The following is a 20,899-nucleotide window of genomic DNA, read 5'->3' as shown; positions in this document are numbered from 1 at the left end:
AGTGTTGGAAGCAAAGCATAAAGAACCTAGGGGTGTGTCTCAGGAGGGTAATAACAGCCAATGAAAAGCAGTCATGGGCGCGGCGCTGTCAAACTTCACGGGGCGGGACCGAAGAGACCGAGCCAGGGATGGGACCGAAGCCTGAGCCAATGAAAACCCGCCGGGTGGGCGGGGCGTCGTCCTAAGGCCAAGGGTGGAGCCAATGAGAAGCGGCGCCGCGTCCCCGCCGCCCCCGCCTCCGTGGGGCGCGCGCCGGAGCCACGGGCAGCCGTTAGGGGCGGGGCCTGCAGCCGCCCGCGCGCGGCTCGCGCCCTCCCCTTTGTGTCGCCATGGCGGCGGCAGCGGCGACGAGGACGACGAGCGAAGGATCGAGCGCTGCCGGCGCCTGAGGAGGCTACGCTACCATGGTGGTGAGGGGCCCACGCGGCCGTCAGTCCGTCCGCGTGTCAGTCTGTCCGCGCGCGGCCCCGCCCCGCGCGCCCCGCCCCCGGCCCCGCCCGAGCCCGCGGCCTGCGCCGCCCCTCACCCCTCGTCCAGGTCCCTCTCGTCCCCCGGCCGGGTCTTGGGCCCGAGCCCTTACCCCGGCCCCGCCCCCTCAGTGTGCATCCCCTTCCACGCCCTGGATGGAGGTGACAGTGGCCGAGGACCCAGGCTTGGGGGGGATGGGCTAGTCCCGGGAAGGACCCGCACCCCCAAGTGTCCCCCGCACCCAGGGACCTGCTGAAGCTTCCTGGGTCCTTCGCCAGCCCCCATCCCACAGCCGTCCTCCCATCTTCTCCCAATCTCCACCCCTCCCTGGCTAGCCCCCTCCCCCTCCTACCACCAGCCCCTTTCGCGTTCTTGAGCCCCACCCCCACCCGGCTCCATCCTCAGCCTGACCCTTTTCTTCTCATTCTCACTCCGTTCTGCTCCCTCTCAATCAACCCTTCCCACCCCCCCATCAGCCTGAACCTCAGCCTCTCCAGCGTCTCCCCTCTTCTTACTCCACCCCAACCCCAAGCCAGCAGTGTACCTCTCACTAGATCCTTGGGTCCTTCTCCATCTTCTTGTCCTCACCCTCCCTCCCCACCATCTCCCTTTCCCACCATGCTGCTCCTGCTCATTCATCCATTCATTCCCTCATTCGCTCACTTAACAGACATTCCCTGATACCTCCTGGCAGACCCCATGTTCCAGACGCAAAGAGATTCACCTCCCGTCCTGCCTTGGGGAGCTTCATGGGCTGGAGAGGGACAGAACCGAGGGTGAGACCCAAGGATGAACCTGAGGTTGCAGGGATACGAAGGAGGGAGAGGCTAGAGCCCAGCCTGGGAAGTCCCGATCTGGCAGCTGGTTATTTTATTCATCAGATTTTACGGGGCTCCTGCTGTGTGACAGGGCATTGGGACCCAGAGAAGAATCAGGCACAACCTTACCTGTGAGGAGCATCAATTCTGTGCCCAGCTCTGTGCTGGGTCCCTGATCCTGGGGCAGTCACAGTCCACTGGGGGAGAGGGACTTGTCACCAGTGATATCTCAGAGTGCTCAGGGCTGGGATTGGGAGAACCTCGGGTGATAGAGGAGTCTAGAAGAGGAGGCTGACACAGCCCAGGTCAGGGAGAACTTCCAAGAGGAGGGAATGAGAGAGATGAGACCTGAGGGATGAGGAGGAGGGAACCTACTGAAAGGAGGGGGAAGAGTGTTCCATGCAGAGGGAACCTTTGCAAAGGCCTAGGAGGAAACGAGAAGATGGTGCTTTTTTTGGACTCTTAGAAGTTTGAGAGCTCTTGAGAGTGGAGGCCGTGGAGATATGTGTAGTATGAAAATTATACTGGCGCTTGCTGTGAAGAAGCTAGCAGGAGGGGAGAGGTTGGAAGCAGGAAGATTGATAAGATGGGAGCTCTGATTGTCCAGACATCAATAAAAGGTGTGGAGAGGCACATAGGGGAGATGACTATACTCTGCAGGGGTTAAAGGAGGGCTTTAAACAGGGAGAGGTGGTACCAGCGTGTGCTCTCCCTGCCTCACCTTCAGTCTCTGCTCTTCCAGCCCCCTACCCCAGACCACACACGAAGAAGCAGGCCTACCCTTAGTTGCCGTCCCCCCCCCCCCCCCCCCCCCCCGCCCCCCTTCTGCTCCATGCTTAGGGCAGCCTGTGGAGCAATTCGGGCCTCTGGGCCCAGGCTCACAGATCACAATGCTCCCGTTGTCTCTCGGCTCCCATCTCTGGAGGCCTCTGATTCTTCTTTCTGCTCTACAGGCTCGCAGCACTGACAGCCTGGATGGCCCAGGGGAGGGCTCGGTGCAGCCCTTGCCCCACACTGGGGGGCCCAGTGTGAAGGGGAAGCCTGGGAAAAGGTGAGAGGTGAGGGTGAGGCTCAGCTTAGGAGGGGGGCCAAACACAGGAGCCACCAGTGATGTGTTATCTGTCCCCCAGGCTCTCGGCTCCTCGAGGTCCCTTCCCTCGGCTGGCTGACTGTGCCCATTTCCATTACGAGAATGTTGACTTTGGCCATATTCAGGTAGGAGGGCTTTGCACCCAGGTGGGAGGGTGAGATCTTACCCAACCCTGAAGCAGTATCAGCCGCTGTACCCCTGAAACCTATCTCAGGGATAGCTGAGCGGTCGGTGGCAGGAGCTGCAGGGTGGAAGGGGAGAACGGTTCATTCATTCATCCCTTCCTTTCTTTATTCATTCACCTAACTTTTTGTTAGGTGTCTGCTCTGCCAGGACCCTGTACTCTGACTGACATCCTTAGGGAGGCCCAGGCAGGGGACACAGATCCATCTCTAGATAGTGCCAACCTGGAAAGGTCAGGACTGGAACAAAAGTGAGGCCCTTAACCCAGGCCTTTGTTTCCCTCTACAGCTCCTGCTGTCTCCAGAGCGTGAAGGCCCCAGCTTCTCTGGAGAGAATGAGCTGGTGTTTGGGGTGCAGGTGACCTGTCAGGTGAGGCCACCCCTCTCCTCATCTGGCCTGACAGACGGGTCTTCATGGTTCTCAGCTCAGTGTAACGGGACTACTGCTCCTTTCTGTCCCTCCTGATCCCACAGGGCCGTTCCTGGCCAGTTCTCCGAAGTTATGATGACTTCCGATCCCTGGATGCCCACCTACACCGGTGCATATTTGACAGGAGGTTCTCCTGCCTCCCAGAGCTTCCCCCACCCCCAGAGGGTGCCAGGGCTGCCCAGGTAAACTGCTTATTGTCTCAGCCCCCACCTCACATATTGTGTGTCCTCATGAGCAATGTGTGAAGCCATCAAGAGAGGATAGTGAGGGGCGCCTGGGTGGCTCAGTCTGTTAAGAATCTGATTTCGACTCAGGTCATGATCCCAGGGTTCTGGGATCGAGCCCCATATCGGGTTCTCTGCTCAGCAGGAAGCCTGCTTCTCCCTCTCCTTCTGCCTGCAGCTCCCCCTGCTTGTGCTTTCTCTCTCTGTCAAATAAATAAATAAAATCTTAAAAAAAAAAAAAAAAAAAGAGAGAGAGGATAGTGAAATATTTAAACACTGGTATGGCCCAGGTTCCAACCAGTCGGAATGGAGAGGCCCAGAATGAAACTGCAGCAGGGAGGCTCCTTTCAGTTTTAGGAGCATGAGGCGTTCCAGGGGATTCGGTGGGAGAGTCAGTATGGCCCAGACCAATGGGGGCACACAGGACCTCGGCATGGCCCGCTTACTAATTGATATGGATATATTTCAGTGCTTACCAGTAGAGAAGCACCCATGCATTCAGGCTGAATTTCAGCCCTGCCCAGAGGTGAGCTAGGGCAGTATAAGAGGGCAGCGAACTCTCTCAAGGTCGCCTCACAAAAGCCCCCCCCCCGACAACCTGCCCCTAGATGCTGGTACCACTGCTGCTGCAATACCTGGAGACCCTGTCAGGCCTAGTGGACAGTAACCTCAACTGCGGGCCCGTGCTCACCTGGATGGAGGTGGGCCCGGGAAGGGGGGCTTGGAGTTGGGAGTGAGCGAGGGCTGTCTGAGGAGCGAGAACCAGTCCGAGAGTGTGTGTGGGCACAGGGAAGAAACAAGCCAGAGCGGAGGAGGCTCTGGTATTTCAGGGTCTGTGTGGGCACATGCCTGTGAGAGAGAACGAGTGCGTGTGTGTGCGTGTGTGTGTGTGTGTGTGTGTGTGTGTGTGTGTGTGAGCAGGCATCGGACTGTGGGGATGTGAGGATTTCAAGATATATCAGTTAGAAATGGGTTTGACCGTAACTCCTAGAATACCTGGCCCACAGTGGCTCAAACCAGTAGGTTTTCAGATAGCAAATGTGCAGTGTCTGCTCTGGAGGGTGAGGGTACAGGGGTGTCCTGGGACATGAGAGGGAAGGAGGGGCTTTGTTGGGCAAGAATTGCGGTGTTTGACCCATAGCTCTGACTGACTGAGGCTCTTAGGTAGGGGACAGGCAGTGGCCTCTCCTGGGCATAGAGGAACGCTCTCTGCCTTTATTATCCCCTCCTTCTGGCCTCTCCCCATCTTAGCTGGACAACCACGGCCGGCGACTGCTCCTCAGTGAGGAGGCTTCCCTTAACATCCCCGCAGTGGCCGCTGCGCACGTGATCAAACGGTACACAGCCCAGGCACCAGATGAGCTGTCCTTCGAGGTGAGGCTGGGGGGAAGCAGACTCCAGCGGGGCTCCCCCCTTCCCCTGTCCCTTCTGACCCTCCCTCCAATTACCTTCCTGCTCCCAGGTGGGAGACATTGTCTCCGTGATCGACATGCCACCCACTGAGGATCGGAGCTGGTGGCGGGGCAAACGAGGCTTCCAGGTGAACCTTGCTTGGGTGGATGGGCAGGCCAGGGCATCGTGCCAGCTAGGGTGGCCCACTCACTGACCCCAAACCCTCCTCAGGTCGGTTTCTTCCCCAGTGAGTGTGTGGAACTGTTCACAGAGCGGCCTGGTCCAGGACTAAAGGGGGGTAAGTGCCAGGGGGCAAAATGGGGAGGCCTCCCTGCATCCTTTGCCTGTCATCCATTCTTTCCACCCATTGTTCATGCCACAGATGCCGATGGTCCCCCATGCGGTGTCCCAACGCCCCAGGGTGTCTCCTCTCTGACCTCAGGTAATGGGAACAAGAGACCAGGCCCCTGCCCACCCCACCCCCCCATAAGACCAGTGGCTGCACTGATCTTCTATGGCTTGCCTTTACTCCCCCAGCTGTGCCCCGGCCACGTGGGAAGCTGGCTGGCCTCCTCCGAACCTTCATGCGTTCCCGCCCTTCTCGGCAGCGGCTGCGGCAGCGGGGCATCCTACGGCAGAGGGTGTTTGGCTGTGACCTTGGAGAGCACCTCAGCAATTCAGGCCAGGATGGTGAGGCCTCATGTCCACCTGCCCCGCCCACTCCTCCCACCCTCTTGCAGCCTGCCCAGACCTGAGCCCCTGCTTTCTCCCAGTGCCCCAGGTACTTCGCTGCTGCTCTGAGTTTATTGAGGCCCACGGGGTGGTGGATGGAATCTACCGGCTCTCAGGAGTGTCATCCAACATCCAGAGGCTACGGTGAGGGCCCTCCATCAAGCCCTTCCTTCCGCAAAGACTTACTGAGCATCATCTCTATCCCAGGCCCTGTGCCATGTGCGGGGGACAGAGTTATCTGGGTGGGGGCGGCAGTTAGGCGGGGCTGGGGGCAGGGACGGTTTTTTTGAGGAAGTGACACCCAAGCTGAGGCCTGAAAGGCCAGAGCAGAATAAGCATTGGAAGCAAAGAGATCAACCTTCATTGAGCACCAGCCACATGCCACGCACTAGGCACTGGGAACACAGAGATTCCTGCCCTCATGGGGCTCACATGCTGGAAGAAGAGACAAACAAGGAAATGAGAGAGTACCAGTAGGTGACAAGTGCTATGGAGAACTATAGAATGGGGTAAGGAGGATCATAATAAGTTGGGGAGGGAATTGCAGTTTTAAATAAGGTGGGCAGGGAAGGCCGCCTGGGGGAGAGCCTGCTCTGGAGGAGGTGAGGCTGCCGGCTGTGTGGACATCCTGGGATGAGCTTTCACCATGGTGGGACAGTTAGTGCAAGGGGAAGGCAGCAGGAGTTCATGTCCCAGAAGCAAACGGGCCTTTCAGATACTGTTAGGATTTTCCTTTTACTCAGAGTAAGGGGGTAACCACGGGAGGGTCTGAGCTGAGGAGGCACAGCATGAAGAACAGTCTAAGGTGGGGAGCAGTGAGGCATGAGCACTGGGGCTAACAGGTGTGAGGTGACAGTGTGGAGCCTGGGGCTCTGAGAGACAAGGCACGAGGTCACACGAGAGCAGGGGGACAGCATCAGAGAGTTCTGAGCAGGGGCTGCTGGGATTTTGGCCACATCTTCCAGTGACCTCTTGAGGCCAGAATGACACCTTCGTAGAAGGAACGTGTGTGGTCATGCTCTGTATTCAGATGGCCTCGGGTAGCCGCAAGCAGGAGCATCTCCCACCTGAGCCTCAGTGTCCTCCCCTGTAAAATGGGGCATGCTCATTGGGGCACACAGAGTTGTTGGGGGGTTCCGTAAGGTTCTGCCTCTGAAGAGCCCAGCACGGGAAGAGGGTTGCATCCGTGTGTGGACGCTTTGGGAAGTGGAGGAAGAACATGGCCAGGTGGGTCAGCTCTGACCTGATCTTTCTTCTCCTTGACCTGGTGGCCTCAGGCATGAGTTCGACAGCGAGAGGATCCCTGAACTGTCCGGCCCCGCCTTCCTGCAGGACATCCACAGCGTGTCCTCCCTCTGCAAGCTCTACTTCCGGGAGCTGCCGAATCCCTTGCTCACGTACCAGCTCTATGGGAAGTTCAGTGTGAGTAAGGGAGCTGGCAAGGTCGGAGGGAGCCGGGATGCCTCGGCCCGGCCCCTGTCACACCTGTGCATCATCTCAGGAAGCCATGTCGGTGCCCGGGGAGGAGGAGCGCCTGGTGCGAGTCCACGACGTCATCCAGCAGCTGCCCCCGCCTCACTACAGGTAAGCCAGAAGGGGCGGGGCAGGCCTGTGGTGGGGTCCCAAGGGAGCTGAGGCTCAGGTGTCCTCCTCCTCTCCCACCCTCAGGACCCTGGAGTACCTGCTGAGGCACCTGGCCCGCATGGCGAGACACAGTGCCAACACCAGCATGCATGCCCGCAACCTGGCCATTGTCTGGGCGCCCAACCTGCTCCGGTAAGCTGGCGGCTCGCCGGCCTGCCGCCCTCAGCTCCCTTCCTCAGGCTGGGCCTCAAGTCTGCCCCACACCTCCCACCCAGAGCCCACCCACCCAACTTTTGTTCTCTGATTCATTTCATTCAACACATATTTCTTAAGGACCCCCTGGGTGCCAGCTCTTGTTCTCAGCACCGGGACCCGGTAATGAGCAGGATCCTGTGCTGCCAGGCTCACATTTTCATGGGGGAGAGGGACAATGAGCTATCGACAAGAAAAAGAGAGACTACGGTCTGATGGTGATGAGTACTAGGGAGAAAGACTACAAAGCAGGGAAGGGAGATGCACGGGGTCATGGCATTTTGAAATTTTTAGAGCGGCAGGGGAGGCTTCCATAGGAAGTCTTCCTAAGGCCAGTAGCAGCGTGAGCCCCAGAGGATTTGATGGTGACCGAGACCGGACAGCTCTCTGTCCTAAATAAAATAGGTGGTCCATGAGATGGGGGATATAAGAACTATTAGGACAAAGAAAAAAAAAGAGAGAGAGAAAGAAGCTGACAATTTTAAAGAAAGTGGGTGGGGAAGACTCCATTGAGGAGGTAACATTTGAGTCAAGATGTGCAGGAGGTGAGGGGGGGACCCATGTGGATATCTGGGGAGGAGCAGACCAGGCCGAGGGAACGCCAAGTGCCAGTGTCTGGAGGCTGGAAAGGCGCCTGCTGTGCTGGAGGACCAGCAGGGAGGCTGGCGTGGCTGGAGCGAGTGAGCAAGTGGGTGAGCGGTTGAGGGGGAGGCGATGATGACGTCAGAGAGGTGACAGGGGACCAGCCAGAGGAGTGACTTACAGGTCGTGGGTCATGGTGAGGACTTCGCTTCTGCCAGGAGAGAGGTGCAGCCAGGGGAGGGCTCTGAGCCAGCAGGGCCCTGACCGGGCATCACAGACTCCATCTGGTTGTGGCCGGGAGCAGACTGCAGGGGGCAGGACAGACAGGGAGCCCAGGGAGGAGCTGCTGTGATGTCTCTGAGTGGGAGGATGGAGGCTGCGCCACGGTGGGGACAGTGGGGGAGAAGAGTTTAGAATCTGGAGAGATTTTTGTGGGTGGAGCAGGCGGGGATTGCTGAGAGACAGGATTTAGGTGTGAGGGAAAGAGAGGGGTCAGGAGCAACACCTGGAGGTGTCTGGCCTGAGCATTGACTGAGATGGGGAAGGCAGGGAGGGAGGGGGCTTGGGGAAAGGTTGAGAACCCAATTCTGGATGTGATCACTTTGGTAAGGTCAAAGGTGTTCCCCATCGTGCCTAGCTGGAACACACCAGCTGGGGCTCAAAGCACCTGGCCTCCCTCCCCCTCCTCCCATCCAGGTCCATGGAACTGGAGTCTGTGGGGCTGGGTGGGGCAGCAGCCTTCAGGGAGGTACGGGTGCAGTCCGTGGTGGTGGAATTCCTGCTCACCCACGTGGATGTCCTGTTTAGCGACACCTTCACTTCTGCTGGCCTCGACCCTGCAGGTATGCCCATCCCACCCCCTGATATCCTGGCTACTGCCCCCTCATTGTTAGGGCTGCAGTGGGAGGGCAGGTGGGCTCCCAGCCCTATCCCTACCCCACTGAAGCTGGACCTCCCTCCTGGCTCCTTGAGGACCCCGCCCCGGCCTCTCCCACCCCTCCCCCCCCTTCTCATTTCAGCTCCTACGCTCAGGATCCCCACTTCTTGGCCCGGACATCGTTCTTCCTTCACCCCTTGTAGCTCCTGGGGGCTCTTGGGGCCATGGGTCCACCAGGGAGGAGGTGGGAGGTCCCCAGACTTGACCCCGCCCCGGCCCCACCCAGACTCCCCGCCCTACCCCGGACCCCAGCCCAATCAGGATTCAGCACGTCGGAGGGCCCTCTGGCCCGAGGTAACTGAAGCCAGAGCCGCTGCCCTCGCTGGCTGCCGGGAGCTGCCTCCTCATCAGCTCGTTCTGCCTCACTCCTCCTCCTCACCTGCCTGCTGCCCACCCATTCCCGCCTGATCCGCCCTGGCCCCCTGCCTTGCCAGCCCGGGTGGGCACGCTGCGGGGCCGGGGCTTGGGCTGTAGCGCTTGGCTTTGCCTGTGGCCTTGAGCGGCCCCCCCGAGCTGACAGCTGCCCCCTTTCCCAACTCCCTAGGCCGCTGCCTCCTCCCCAGGCCCAAGTCCCTTGCGGGCAGCGGCCCCTCCACTCGCCTGCTGACGCTGGAGGAAGCCCAGGCTCGGACCCAGGGCCGGCTGGGGACTCCCACCGAGCCCACCACTCCCAAGGCCCCGGCTTCCCCTGTGGAAAGGTGAGTGGGATGCTGGGGGAGCACAGGGCCAGCCTGGAGGCCCCAGATCCTCAGACTGCCTCCTGTGTCTCACGCAAACCCCAGGAGGAAAGGGGAGAGAGGCGAGAAACAGCGAAAGCCAGGGGGAAGCAGTTGGAAGACGTTCTTTGCACTGGGCCGGGGCCCCAGCATCCCCCGGAAGAAGCCTCTACCCTGGCTGGGGGGCACCCGTGCCCCACCGCCACCTTCAGGTCAGAGGCGGCAGGGAGTGGGGGCTGGGGCTGGGGGGGGAGGCACTTTGGAGTGCCCTTGACCATTCCGCCTCTCCCCGCAGGCGGCCGACCTGACACAGTCACACTGAGATCTGCCAAAAGTGAGGAGTCTCTGTCATCACAGGCCAGCGGGGCTGGTGAGCGCTGGGTGGCTCCTGCCTGGGCCCCGGTGCGGCTGGGAGGGCTGGCGGCCCTGAGGTGGCCTCTAAATGTATTTCAGATTTGCGGGGTTGGGGTTGTTTGTTTTGTTTTTTAGTTCCTAATCTGGACACAAGGTACCATCGATGTGTTAGATAAAGCATCACCCTTGGTTCATGATGTACTGTGATCATTGGTCCAGGCAGGGTCCTTTCAGGCTTTTATTCGTTCCTTTCGAAAAGAAATCTAAATAATAAAACGAACATCCGTGAACCCACTGGCCAGAACTAAAAGACCCCACTCCCTTCCTGCAAGCTCCTCCCCTCTCCGTGTCTGCTGCCTGCCCACCAGAGGAGTCCCCTAGAGTTGACGGGCAGCATCCCCTTGCTCTAAGGTTTACCACCTACAGGCCTCTGCATAAATAACATATGGCACAGTCCTAGCTATTTTGAAACTTTAAAGGTCTCCTAAGAAAGGGTGGCGGGTGGTGCTGGATGTGGAACCTGACTTTCCGCTCACTGCCACCCACGCGGCTGAGAGTAGCTCAGGCTCGTTCCTCTTGGCTGCTCTCTGGTATCCATGTGTGGCTCTCCCATCCAGAGTCACTTGTCTGTCCTACCCCCGAGGGGCTTGGGGGCTCTGGTGAGCACTCCCTGCGCGCCCACACTCTGGAGAGCGCTCCAAGCACCCCGGAGCCGAGGGGCGCGCTGTAGGCCATGCTCACGGTCAACCTTACGTGACAAGGCCGGGTCGCTTTCCAAAAAACTGTCGCCCTAATCTGCACTCCCAATAGTGAGAGCCTGGGAGGTCCCGCTGGTCTCCTGCTCACCAGCCGTGTGGTTGTTAGACGTCAGTCTTGCCTTTGGGTGTAGAATGATTCTCATCTTTCCTTTCTCACTGTGAGTCTGAACAGCAAATCCCTGGATTTACAGCCACTGTGACCCTATCCAGAGAAGTGCCTCTTCGTGTAACCTTGCCTAGCCTAACCCACCCTTACTGCTGTATGCGTATGTAAAGTTCCGGCCCCTCACGCCTAACTGCCCCGCCTTCCAGGCCTCCAGAGGCTGCATAGGCTCCGGCGACCCCACTCCAGCAGTGACGCTTTCCCTGTGGGCCCAGCACCCGCTGGCTCCTGCGAGAGCCTGTCCTCGTCCTCCTCCTCCTCCGAATCCTCCTCCTCTTCGGAGTCCTCGTCCTCTGGATCCTCAGCAGCTGGGCTGGGGGCACTCTCTGGTTCCCCCTCACACCGAACCTCAGCCTGGCTAGATGATGGTGACGAGCTGGACTTCAGCCCACCCCGCTGCCTGGAGGGGCTCCGGGGGCTCGACTTCGATCCCCTTACATTTCGCTGCAGCAGCCCCACACCAGGGGACCCGGCACCCCCCGCCAGCCCGGCACCCCCAGCCCCTGCCTCCGCCTTCCCACCCAGGGTGACCCCCCAGGCCCTCTCACCCCGAGGGGCCGCCAGCCCTGCCTCGCCCACTGCCCTGGACATCTCAGAGCCCCTGGCTGTATCAGTGCCACCTGCTGTCCTGGAGCTGCTGGGGGCCGGGGGAACGCCTGCCTCAGTCACCCCAACGCCGGCCCTCAGCCCCAGCCCGGGCCTACGGCCCCATCTCATCCCCTTGCTGCTGCGTGGAGCCGAGGTCCAGCTGAGTGACACCTGCCAACAGGAGATCTGCAGCAAGCTGGCGCTGCCTGTTCCCCGGGGAGCCCAAGGCCAGCCTGGTGAGTCCTGCTCAGCCTACCCCATGCCCTTATAGACCCTGAAGCTGCACCCAAGACCTGGCTGACTCCTCTTCCCATTCCTCTCTCTGTAGGTCCTGGTATGGATTCACCGCTGCTGCCCCCACCCCTGTCCCTCCTGCGCCCTGGGGGGGCCCCACCCCCACCCCCCAAGAACCCAGCACGCCTCATGGCCCTGGCCCTGGCTGAGCGGGCTCAGCAGGTGGCCCAGAGACAGAACCAACAGGAGCATGGGAGCACCCCTTCTGCTCCCCACTCCCCTTTCCACCGCTCACTGTCGCTGGAGGTGAGCGGTGAGCCCCCAGGGACCTCAGGGGTTGGGCCGGCCCCCAACTCCCTAGGCCACCCAGGTGCCTGGGTTCCTGGACCCCCACCCTCCCTGCCAAGGCAACAAAGTGACGGGAGCCTGGTGAGGAGCCAGCGGCCCCCAGGGACCTCAAGGAGGGGACTCAGAGGCCCTGCCCAGGTCAGTGCCCAGCTCAGGAGAGGTGGGGGGGGGGGTTCAGGGGGTGTGGGGATGAGCCAGAGATGGCAGCTCAGTTCCTGTATTCTGTCCCCCCACAGGTTCCTACTCCCGGCTTCTTCTCTTCAGCCCCTCGGGAGTGCCTGCCACCCTTCCTTGGGGTCCCCAAACCAGGCTTGTACCCCCTGGGTTCCCCATCCTTCCAGCCCAGCTCCCCAGCCCCAGTCTGGAGGAGCCCCTTAGGTCCCCCTGCACCACTTGACAGGGGAGAGAACCTGTACTATGAAATCGAGACAGGTGAGGGAACCCCTTACTCTGGCCCCACTAGGTCCTGGAGTCCCTTTCGCTCTATGCCCCCAGATAGGCTCAATGCCTCATATGGCCTGCTTGGCCAATCGCCACCACTCCACAGGTCCCCCGACTTCCTGCTCAGCTACCCACCACCCCCTTCTTGCTTTCCCCATGACCACCTTGGCTACTCAGCCCCCCAGCATCCCGCCAGGCGCCCTACCCGGCCCGAGCCCCTCTATGTTAATCTAGCTCTGGGGCCCCGGGGCCCCTCACCTGCCTCTTCCAGCTCCTCCTCCCCTCCTGCTCACCCCCGGAGCCGTTCAGATCCTGGCCCCCCAGCCCCCCGCCTACCCCAGAAACAGCGGGCCCCCTGGGGCCCCCACACCCCTCACAGGGTGCCTACGCCCTGGGGCCCTCCAGAGCCTCTCCTGCTGTACAGGGCAGCCCCACCGGCCTACGGGAGGGGGGGCGAGCACCACCGAGGGTCCTTGTACAGGAATGGGGGGCAAGGAAGGGAGGGGGCTGGTCCCCCACCCCCCTACCCCACTCCCAGCTGGTCCCTCCACTCTGAGGGTCAGACCCGAAGCTACTGCTGAGCCACAGCTGGGAGAGAGACCTTCCTCCCTTCCCTTTGCCCTCACTGATCTTGGCCCCATCTAATCCCTTGTTTTGTATTTTCTTGAGCTCCTGATCCCTACCCCAGGTTTCTAACTTTGTAACTTGTTTCTGATGTGGGTCCCTAACCTGTTATGGCTTCCCTACCCTGGGCCGAAGGGCACACCCATCCCCCCACCATCCTCCCATCCCGGGGGCTCTCGCACAAATCTGAGGGCTAGGCTGACACCCTGTCTTCCCTCTCCCTCCAGGAGCCCCCAGCTTGTCCTGACCTGTGCACAGGGGGTTGGGGAACAGCTCGTGCCCATCTCCCCCCACACCCCCCACTAAACCATCTGACAAAATTAATGAATAAAAACGGTGAAAACACAGGTGCTAGTATCATGCTGGGGCCAGACTCAGGGAACAAAGAGGCAGAGACAGATGGGATACTTTATCACTTTATCATTTCAGCAAGTGCTGCGTGGGAAGTCACTGCTGGGAGGCTCTGAGGGGCGGTGTCTGCAGAGAGGCAGTCACGGGTACTCTAAGGATCGGTGTCAGGAGCTGCGTCGAGGCTGGACTTGTCTCCGAGTTGTCCACCTTGCAGCTCTGCTATGATCTCCTCCAGCAGGTCCATCCTGGGGAGTAGTGGAATAGGGGTGGAGCCAGGGTCACTGCAGGGATGAGGAAGGGATGGGGGTGGGGGGGTGGGCAGCAGGGCCCATTTCTTACTTCTGCAGGCTGGAGAAGAGACCTCCTCTGATCAGCTCGGGACTGGGCTCCTGTAGGGGAAAAAGGCTGGAGCTGCCAGCCAGTAGCCATGGAGCTCGGGATGGGCCTGGGAGCGGGGGGGGGGGGGGGGGGGGGCAGGAGATAGGCTCGGGGTCCTCTGTTTCACCCACCCTCGTGGCCTTCCCTGCCAGCAGCCTCCAGGGTGTGAGAGGCCTCGCTGTGGGTCAGCAGGCAGGGGGTGGGCTCAGAGGGTGGGGGGCCCAGCAGGGCGGCCCTGTGCGTGCTGCTGCAGCCCCTGCAGGGCTGGCATCTTGGCGGGGTTCCTCTCCACCTGCTCCACAGAACCCTGGATCCCCAGCAGGGAGGCTGAGTCCTGAAGCCTGTTGTGCAGGGCAGGGCCCTGGGGGAAGTCGGGTTGGCCAGGGGGCACGGGTCAGTGAGAGGACAGTTGGGGGGGGTCCCTGGTCAAAGGAGAGGCAGCCAGGGAGACTGGGGTTGGTGACAACTGGGGTGAGGGGTCACAGTTTAACGAACGGACGGTCCGGTCGCGCAGGGCCCTGGGGGGATCCATACTGTCGAGCTGGGCTCCAGGCAGCGGTGCAGGCCGACCCGGTCTGCGGGGCTGGAGCCTGGGTAGAGGCTGGGGCCGGGACTCGGTCTGCTGCCTAGAGTCAAGCTGCTGCCGGAGTCCCAGGCTGTGGCCCTCTGGACTCTGCTGCGGCCTGTGACCCTGAGAGTCTTCAGGGCCTGCAGACACAATGGCAGGAGGTGGCATGGGCTCCCTTGGTCCCCCAGATCCCTGCTCTGGCTCCTGCCATCCCCACTCCTGTCCCTCCGGTGGCCCGCAGCTCCCTTGGTCCTCCATGTCCCTGCTCTGGCTCCTACCTGGCATGGGGAGGGGCCTAGGGACATCACAGGGGGCACAGGCCTGGGTGCAGACTTGGCTCTGGGAGCCACCTCACAGTACAGTGTCTCTGGGGGGACAGACCAGTTGGTTGGAATGGGGGGAGGAGAGCTGCACTTAGCACTGGCTACAACCCCCTCCGTGCCCTCTAACCTGGTAGGAAACCCTGAGACACGGGGCACTGTGCACTCCAGTGCATCGGGGAGCTCACCTCAGGAGCTGGGTCCTGTGGAAAGGAGGCTGAGTGTGTGACATGGGTCCTGCCTAAGGCTCCATGGCTACCGCCACCCGGCCAACCCGTCCCATACCTGGGCCATGGCCTCCCGCAGCAGGTATCGAGTGTTCTGCAGGCTGCCCCAGCGGTCGGCGGGCCCTAGACCCAGCCCAGCCTGAACCAGGGCCTGGTAGGGGGCAGGCACCAGGGGATCCAGGGCCGGGCTCTCACCTGCCTCCAATTTAGCCTTCACCTCAGGCCCCTTTCTCCCAGCCCAGGGCAGCTCTCCTGTAAGGAAGCATGATTGGCGGACCCAACCCGAAGGGCGACCTCAGTGGGGCAGGGTGTAGGATCACTCACTGACCGGTGAACACCTCCTGGGCCAGGATGCAAAAGCTGTAGAGATCTGAGGTGGCAGCAGGCATGTCCCCGCAGATGAGCTCAAGTGGCAGCCATGGGTACAGTTCAGGAGGCGGGGGCAGCCCCGGGCCTGGGCCTCCCCGGGAGCAGCCCTGCTGTGGCCTATGGAGGCCGGGGAAGGGGGCGCTGGTGAGCCAGCGGCCACTGGGCAGGGATGCAGGGGCAGCAGGGGAGGCGGGCACTCACCTGGGCTGCAGCCAGCGTCGGTGCAGGGGGCGGCCGTGCTCCAGGCTGCCCACCTTGGCCAGGCCTGGCCGCACCAGCTGCACCGCATGAGAGCTAAGGCCGCCATGAGCGCACCAGCGGGCCTGCAGGAACAGCAGGGCCTCCAGCACCTGCAGCAGCAGGTGGCCGGGCAGCAGGCCCGGCACAGTGCAGGGCCCTGCCGGCCTCGGCCCGCGTGGGTGCAGCACCACATGCAGGGAGCCCAGCCACACGGGTTCGAAGAGAAGGCACAGCCCCGACAGGTCGGCCGAGGGGCTCAGTGCCATCAGCAGCAACAGGTTGGGGTGGTGCAGGGTGCTGGGCGGGAGGAGAGCAGGCCACTCACAAGGAGGCCCCTACCTGCTTGGTGGGGGCTGCTCCTGGGCACAGATCAGCACGTGCCAGGGGTTGACGATCTGCACCAGCCACCAGACAGAGGAGAAACTGAGACCTGGCTCACAGGGCCAGCATCCAATTCGTACCCCACCTGGGGTACCCCTCTCTACGCCAGCCACCCCTCTGTGGCCTGTAATACACAGCACACAGCCCTGGGACCCACTTTACAGCAGTGGGGAGGGGTGGTCACTCCAGTAAGAGGGCTCCATGCCAGGTGCTGGCCCACAGGTGAAGACCGTCACCGTGGCCACTGCCAAACTCCCTGGCCTCCTGTTTATGAGACACTTGAGTCCAGAGGGCAGGCGGGAGACTGGTCTGTGGGACTGGGCCAGCCTGGGGGCCAGGCTGGGGGTGGTGTACCTGCAGTGCTGAAGGTCAGCCAACAGCACATCTGGCTGAGTTCCGGGTGCCTTCAGCTGCCGAGCTGTCACGCGGTGGCCCCTCCACAGGAGGCTAGAGAACGGGGAGGGGGAAAGAGCACAGGTCTGAAATGGGGGGGGTCTTCCTATGAGGGAAGGAGGAGAGCTGGACACCTCCCAGACTCTGCTGGACAGCTAGGCAGGGGGTGTGGGAGGGGCTCTCTCTCACTTGGCCATGAGGGTGTGGGAGCTGTTCTCGTAGGTGCGGTCGGGCTCGCCCTGGGCTGGCAGCAGCTCCTTGGGGTCCGCGAGGGGTATGCCTGTTACCAGCCCCAGTGGCCACAGGCTGCTCAGCTGGGGATGGGGAGTGGGACTATGAGGCACAAAGCGGACAGGGGTGTTCCCTGCTCCCCCAACCTCTCCCGCTTACCTGGCCAAACCCCAAGGCTGGGATTTGGGAGGGTCTTCTGATGTGCTCCGGCCTCGGCGCCCTGGATCAAAGGGAAGGCCAGGGGTAAGTCTAGGGCAGCTGGGGGTGGTGGGTGACTGGGCTTCGGGATGTGGGTAGTTACCTGTCCGCATGCACCAGCCGCGGCAAGGACAGAGAGCCACACGGGCTGTGTCTAGAGCTGGCCTGCAACTGGCCCAGGGATGCATTGGCTGCCAACTCACCGCCATGCACTAGTACTGATATGTGGGCTCGGCATAGCTCTAACAGCTCCAGCACCTGGACGGGGGACGTGTGCAGTGAGGCAGGTGGGGGTGCCGGCTCTATATGCCCCCACCCCACCTGGGCCACCGCTCACCTCCCAGCTCTGCTTGGCACCACCCTGCTCTGCCCAGTCCCGAGGCGTGCGACCCTGCTGGTCATGCAAACGCAGGTCACCCCCCGCCTGTAGCAGGTGCAGCATCACCAGGCTGCGGCCCGAGAAGGCGCCTGCGTGCACAGGTGTGCTGCCATCGAGGCAGCGGCTGCATCGGAACAATGAGGACAGAAAGGTATTAGGAAAGGGGCGGAACAGGGACAAGGGGTGGCAGGATGGGAGCACTGAGGGATGAGAGTCACGGTGAACATGGGAGGTGGACATCGGGACAGGAGGGGTCACTTGGGGACACAGTGGGGTCTTTGAGAGGTGAGAGTCTCATTGTGAGCATGAGAGTAACCAGGAGAATGGGAATAGTTCCTGGAGGACAAGGAGGGGTTAATGCAGAGAACAAGGCGGAAGCTCACTGGGCACGGAAGGGTCATCAGGATGGAAAGGTGTCATGAGGGAGTGGTCTCTGGGGAGGAAAGCCCTGGCTCTCAGGCTCTCTGGGGTTCTGACCCATACCCCTGGGAACATGGGGGCACCACCATCGGTCCACTCACTGGTTGGGGTTGGCGCCAAAGGTCAGCAAGAGCTGCACGGCAGAGCTGTGGCCCAGCAGCGCCGAGAGGAAGAGCCCCGTCTGCCCAGCAGAGTTCTCACCATCCACCTGGACAACTGAGGGGCAGCAAGGCTTAGGACTATCCCTGCCCTTTACTCCAGAGGCAGCAGTCCTGGGGGCTGCTATGCAACGCCTCAGCCAATTCCCAGTCCCCGCAGTCCCTCCTTGCCTGGGTGACCCTCAACTCCAGATTCTATCTGTATGTCCTGGAACCCCCACCCTCCAACCACTGGGGACTCTGCTCAGAATCTGTCTCAACACAGTGCTCACCATTAATAAGTCTACAGAGTTGCAACAAGGGGTGACATCCACCTGCTATGCTGCCACCCATCTGCCACCCCAGAAGTGTCAAAATCACACAAAGGTACCCAGGGGCCGGGGGGAAGTGGCCTTCTCAGGGACCTCAGCTGACAGGAGCCTTGTGCACTGTCCAAGGCAGGCAGCCTCCACCCAGCTCTCCTTCAGTGTGTCTATACAGATCCCATGTGGCCAGCATCCAATTCTTCAAGAAAAGCAAACTCTTTGGATTTTATCAGGAAATCTCTCAGGTTTATTTTTGCATACTGCTTCTAAGAGCCGAATCCAAGTAGCAATCTCCTCTGCACCTCCACTTATGCCAATCTCTTCCCCCCTCCTCATTCTGCTCAGATCCCCTTCCTATCCCCTCCTCTCCATACCCATTATCCTGAATTCTTCTTCCTCTAGGCCCTGGCCTATCTCCCTACTGAGGGCAAATGCATGGTGTCTTTGTTCTTGCACTCCTATGTCTTAGGCAGACATGGCTAAAATCAATCATGTGCTTGGCCCAACCCAGCTTGGTCTCTGTCACAAAATCTCTCCAAATGTGGTCCTTTAGGAACATCTGAATATCACAATTACTGCATCCTATTTTATCCAGTAGCCCACTGTCTTTTGCAATGGCATCCTAAATGATTTTCTGCATTTGTTTTGCCCTGCAGAAGGATCTTCTTAAAACACAAATCACTGCATGATATAGATAATCATTACAATGGTGATCACTTCATTTCATGTATAAATAATCTTATACAAGTTGTTCCAAAAGCAAAAAAAAAAAAAAAAAAAGAGAGAGAGAGAGAGGGCAAGGCTCCTTTTATGAGGCTAGTATGACCTTAATTCCAAAGCCTGGTAAGTTTCCAGAACCAAAAATGAAATATTTCAATTCCATTAATGATCATATATGCTAACCTCCTAAATAGACTAAAAGGGATTATCCAATTGATTTATTCCCAGAAATCAAGGACGATTCAACATAAGAAAATCAATCAATGTAGGAAAACACATTCATGGATTAAAGAACAAAAATCACATTTGGCTCAGTAGATACAGAAAAAGAACCTGATAAAATTCAAAACTTCCATAAGAGACTCTTAACAACAGAGAACAGAGGGTTGATGGAGGGAGGTGGGTGGGGGATGGGCTAAATGGGAGATGGGTATTAAGGAGGGCACTTGTTATGATGAGCACTGGGTGGTATATGTAAGTGATGAAAGACTAAATTAAATAAACAAAAATAAAATTCAATACTTACTTATGACTGAGGGAGGCAAATACCTCAAAAAACTAAGAATAAACAGGAACTTCCTCACTTTATAAAAATTATATACCAAAACCCAAGAGCACCCACAATACTTAATGCAAAAATACAGATTAATTCCCTTTAATATCAAGAACAAGTTAAGAGATGTCCATCGACAACAAGGTTTGGGGGTTTGGGGGTTTGGGGGTTCTGGCCAACACCATACACGAGAAAAAAAAGAATTAAGAGTTGAAAGGGCTGAGACCAAACTGTCACCATCTGTGGGTAACAAAAACTGTAAAAGAATCAAAAACTACAACTATTAAATTCAGAAAGTGGCCAGAAACACAATCGACTTAGAAAAATCGATGAAAAATGGAAATTGTATATTAGATGTTAATTTCCTGCCTACAACTCCAATGGCTTCCCATCCCACACAGAACAAAATATAACAGAATTCACCCACTACTTCAGAGGCCCTTTCCTGTCTGGACGGAGCTGGTGCCTCTTAAGCTTCAGCCCTCTCCCTGAGTCCCCCTCCCCCACTGCTGCTACTTAACAGTTTGACTTCAAGGCCTTTGCAGTGGCTCTGTCACCCTGGGGTGGGGGTGTGGTTTGCATGACCGGCTCTTATAAAGCCACGCTTCTTGGTGTAGCTACTTCATCTTCACCACTCTCTTAAATTCTCACGATAGATTTCATTCACAATGACCCAGAAGGTCGTCCCTAAATCCCCATCATAGACGACAGAGGCTGGCACACCATAGGTGCCTGGTACACAACTGTTGAGCGTGTAGAAGTCCCACCTTCTACACGGCCTCTTGAGCTGGTCCCCACAGGAAGCTGCAGGAGCTGAACCCTCACCTCTCCGCAGGAGCCGGGTGAGGCCCCAGCCTGGGCCCCCGGCCACAGCCAGGCGATGCAGTCGTCCCACCTGGGCTTCTGGATCCCTAACAGAGCCCAGCTCCACGGGGAAGCGAGAGCGCAGGGAGGGCATCTGTGAGCTCCGGCCTCGCTCAGATCCTGCGCAGGGATCACCTAGGGGTGTCTCATGAGGGAGGAGGAAGTAAACAGAGGACCTCTGGGGGTAATAAAAACAGCTGGCTGGGAGTCCTGGAGAGCCGAGTGAGAAAGGGAGGGGACTCAGGAGGAATCCTCTCCGGTGTTAGGTGTTTGAATGAGAAAAAGGGTGGGATCTGGGAGAGCTACAGCCCGGCAGGTCTGGGGTCTACGGGAGTCTGAGGGCAGGGCATTCTCTCTGGGGGAGGGGGTGTAAGGGCTCCAGGGATAGGATCTGAGCTGAGGAAAGGAGGCTAGTGGTTTAGGAAAAGGGTCTGGTGGAAGAGGGGCCTGAGGGTTGGCCTGAGAAGGGGTAGAGTCTCCAGGTTGGGCGATGGGGTGGAAGGGAGGAGGACAGTCAGGGCAGGGGCTGAGACAGGGTGTGAGGGTTGGGGACACGGACTGAGGTTGAGGGAAGCCTCTGGGTGCTGGGGTGGGGTCTGTGGGCTACTGGAAGAGACTGAGGAAGGAGGGGGTCGGAGGGCAGTGTCTGTGGGCTGGGAGCCGGAGTCTGATAAGGGGTAGGGTCTGCGGGCCACCAGGGGTGGGAAGGAGGGAGGAGTATGAGGGAAGGGGGCGGTCTGGGGGCGGGGTCTAGCCTGAGGGTCCAGTAAGCTCTAGGAAGATTCTGGGGCCTAGGCCCCAGCCCAGGGGGTCCTTGCACCTACCGTTGCGCTCCCACAGTGATCACCACGTGACTGCCACGTGACCCAGGCACGCACGCCGGCGTCTGAGCGGGAATCAGGGGCGCATGCGCATCAGTGGCTTGCG

At 59.5% G+C, this 20,899-nt stretch overlaps 3 protein-coding genes across 4 annotated transcripts; 1 reads left to right on the top strand and 2 right to left on the bottom strand.

The window, feature by feature from the left end:
• Positions 1-337: 337 nt before the first annotated feature.
• Positions 338-13,228, top strand: ARHGAP33 (Rho GTPase activating protein 33). The gene is made up of 23 exons (XM_035023854.1): positions 338-410; positions 1,139-1,244; positions 2,240-2,337; positions 2,417-2,501; positions 2,848-2,928; positions 3,033-3,170; positions 3,821-3,913; positions 4,464-4,586; positions 4,675-4,752; positions 4,836-4,902; positions 4,987-5,046; positions 5,142-5,294; positions 5,378-5,480; positions 6,614-6,758; positions 6,838-6,920; positions 7,005-7,112; positions 8,451-8,596; positions 9,236-9,389; positions 9,474-9,619; positions 9,703-9,777; positions 10,832-11,506; positions 11,599-11,990; positions 12,089-13,228. Exons 2-23 carry the CDS (start codon positions 1,218-1,220, stop codon positions 12,872-12,874), a joined length of 3,816 nt encoding a protein of 1,271 aa, XP_034879745.1. The 5' UTR covers positions 338-410; positions 1,139-1,217; the 3' UTR covers positions 12,875-13,228.
• Positions 13,229-13,317: 89 nt separating this feature from the next.
• Positions 13,318-16,186, bottom strand: LOC118022841 (inactive serine/threonine-protein kinase TEX14-like). Of its 2 annotated transcripts, XR_004682577.1 has the most exons (10): positions 16,106-16,186; positions 15,332-15,765; positions 15,090-15,247; positions 14,820-15,013; positions 14,665-14,737; positions 14,493-14,581; positions 14,181-14,354; positions 13,778-14,007; positions 13,608-13,657; positions 13,318-13,513 (listed from the first exon to the last, which is right to left on the bottom strand). XR_004682577.1 is itself a non-coding variant. In XM_035023778.1 (9 exons), the coding sequence occupies exons 2-9, from the start codon at positions 15,634-15,636 to the stop codon at positions 13,420-13,422; spliced, it is 1,137 nt and encodes a 378-aa protein (XP_034879669.1). In that variant the 5' UTR covers positions 15,637-15,765; positions 16,106-16,186; the 3' UTR covers positions 13,318-13,419. The 2 variants fall into 2 exon arrangements, 1 of the variants encoding a protein (XP_034879669.1); XM_035023778.1 differs by lacking the exon at positions 13,778-14,007.
• Positions 15,910-20,083, bottom strand: LOC118022779 (inactive serine/threonine-protein kinase TEX14-like). Its single transcript, XM_035023580.1, has 7 exons — positions 19,934-20,083; positions 17,474-17,588; positions 16,911-17,076; positions 16,677-16,831; positions 16,535-16,595; positions 16,334-16,458; positions 15,910-16,198 (listed from the first exon to the last, which is right to left on the bottom strand). The coding sequence occupies exons 1-7, from the start codon at positions 20,064-20,066 to the stop codon at positions 15,910-15,912; spliced, it is 1,044 nt and encodes a 347-aa protein (XP_034879471.1). The 5' UTR covers positions 20,067-20,083.
• Between the last annotated feature and the right edge of the window lie 816 nt (positions 20,084-20,899).

This window comes from Mirounga leonina, unplaced genomic scaffold (genome assembly GCF_011800145.1).
Source record: "Mirounga leonina isolate KUSES-001 unplaced genomic scaffold, KU_Mleo_1.0 Mir_177, whole genome shotgun sequence".
Classification (NCBI taxonomy): domain Eukaryota; kingdom Metazoa; phylum Chordata; class Mammalia; order Carnivora; family Phocidae; genus Mirounga; species Mirounga leonina.
Note: the sequence above shows the minus strand (reverse complement) of the source record. Positions and strands in the feature narration are given on the sequence as shown.

Coding starts and splice junctions, on each gene's coding strand:
- LOC118022841 (XM_035023778.1), bottom strand. CDS start 15,636: ATGGCACTGAGCCCCTCGGCCGACCTGTCGGGGCTGTGCCTTCTCTTC. Junction 15,014..15,089: donor GGCCCAGGAGGTGTTCACCG/GTCAGTGAGTGA, acceptor GCTTCCTTACAG/GAGAGCTGCCCTGGGCTGGG. Junction 13,658..14,180: donor GCCTGGAGCCCAGCTCGACA/GTATGGATCCCC, acceptor TTTCCCCTACAG/GAGCCCAGTCCCGAGCTGAT.
- ARHGAP33 (XM_035023854.1), top strand. CDS start 1,218: ATGGGCTGGAGAGGGACAGAACCGAGG. Junction 3,171..3,820: donor AGGGTGCCAGGGCTGCCCAG/GTAAACTGCTTA, acceptor ACCTGCCCCTAG/ATGCTGGTACCACTGCTGCT. Junction 6,921..7,004: donor CTGCCCCCGCCTCACTACAG/GTAAGCCAGAAG, acceptor TCCCACCCTCAG/GACCCTGGAGTACCTGCTGA.
- LOC118022779 (XM_035023580.1), bottom strand. CDS start 20,066: ATGCCCTCCCTGCGCTCTCGCTTCCCCGTGGAGCTGGGCTCTGTTAGG. Junction 16,596..16,676: donor CGGCTGGTGCATGCGGACAG/GTAACTACCCAC, acceptor CCTTTGATCCAG/GGCGCCGAGGCCGGAGCACA. Junction 16,199..16,333: donor TCCCACACCCTCATGGCCAA/GTGAGAGAGAGC, acceptor CCCGTTCTCTAG/CCTCCTGTGGAGGGGCCACC.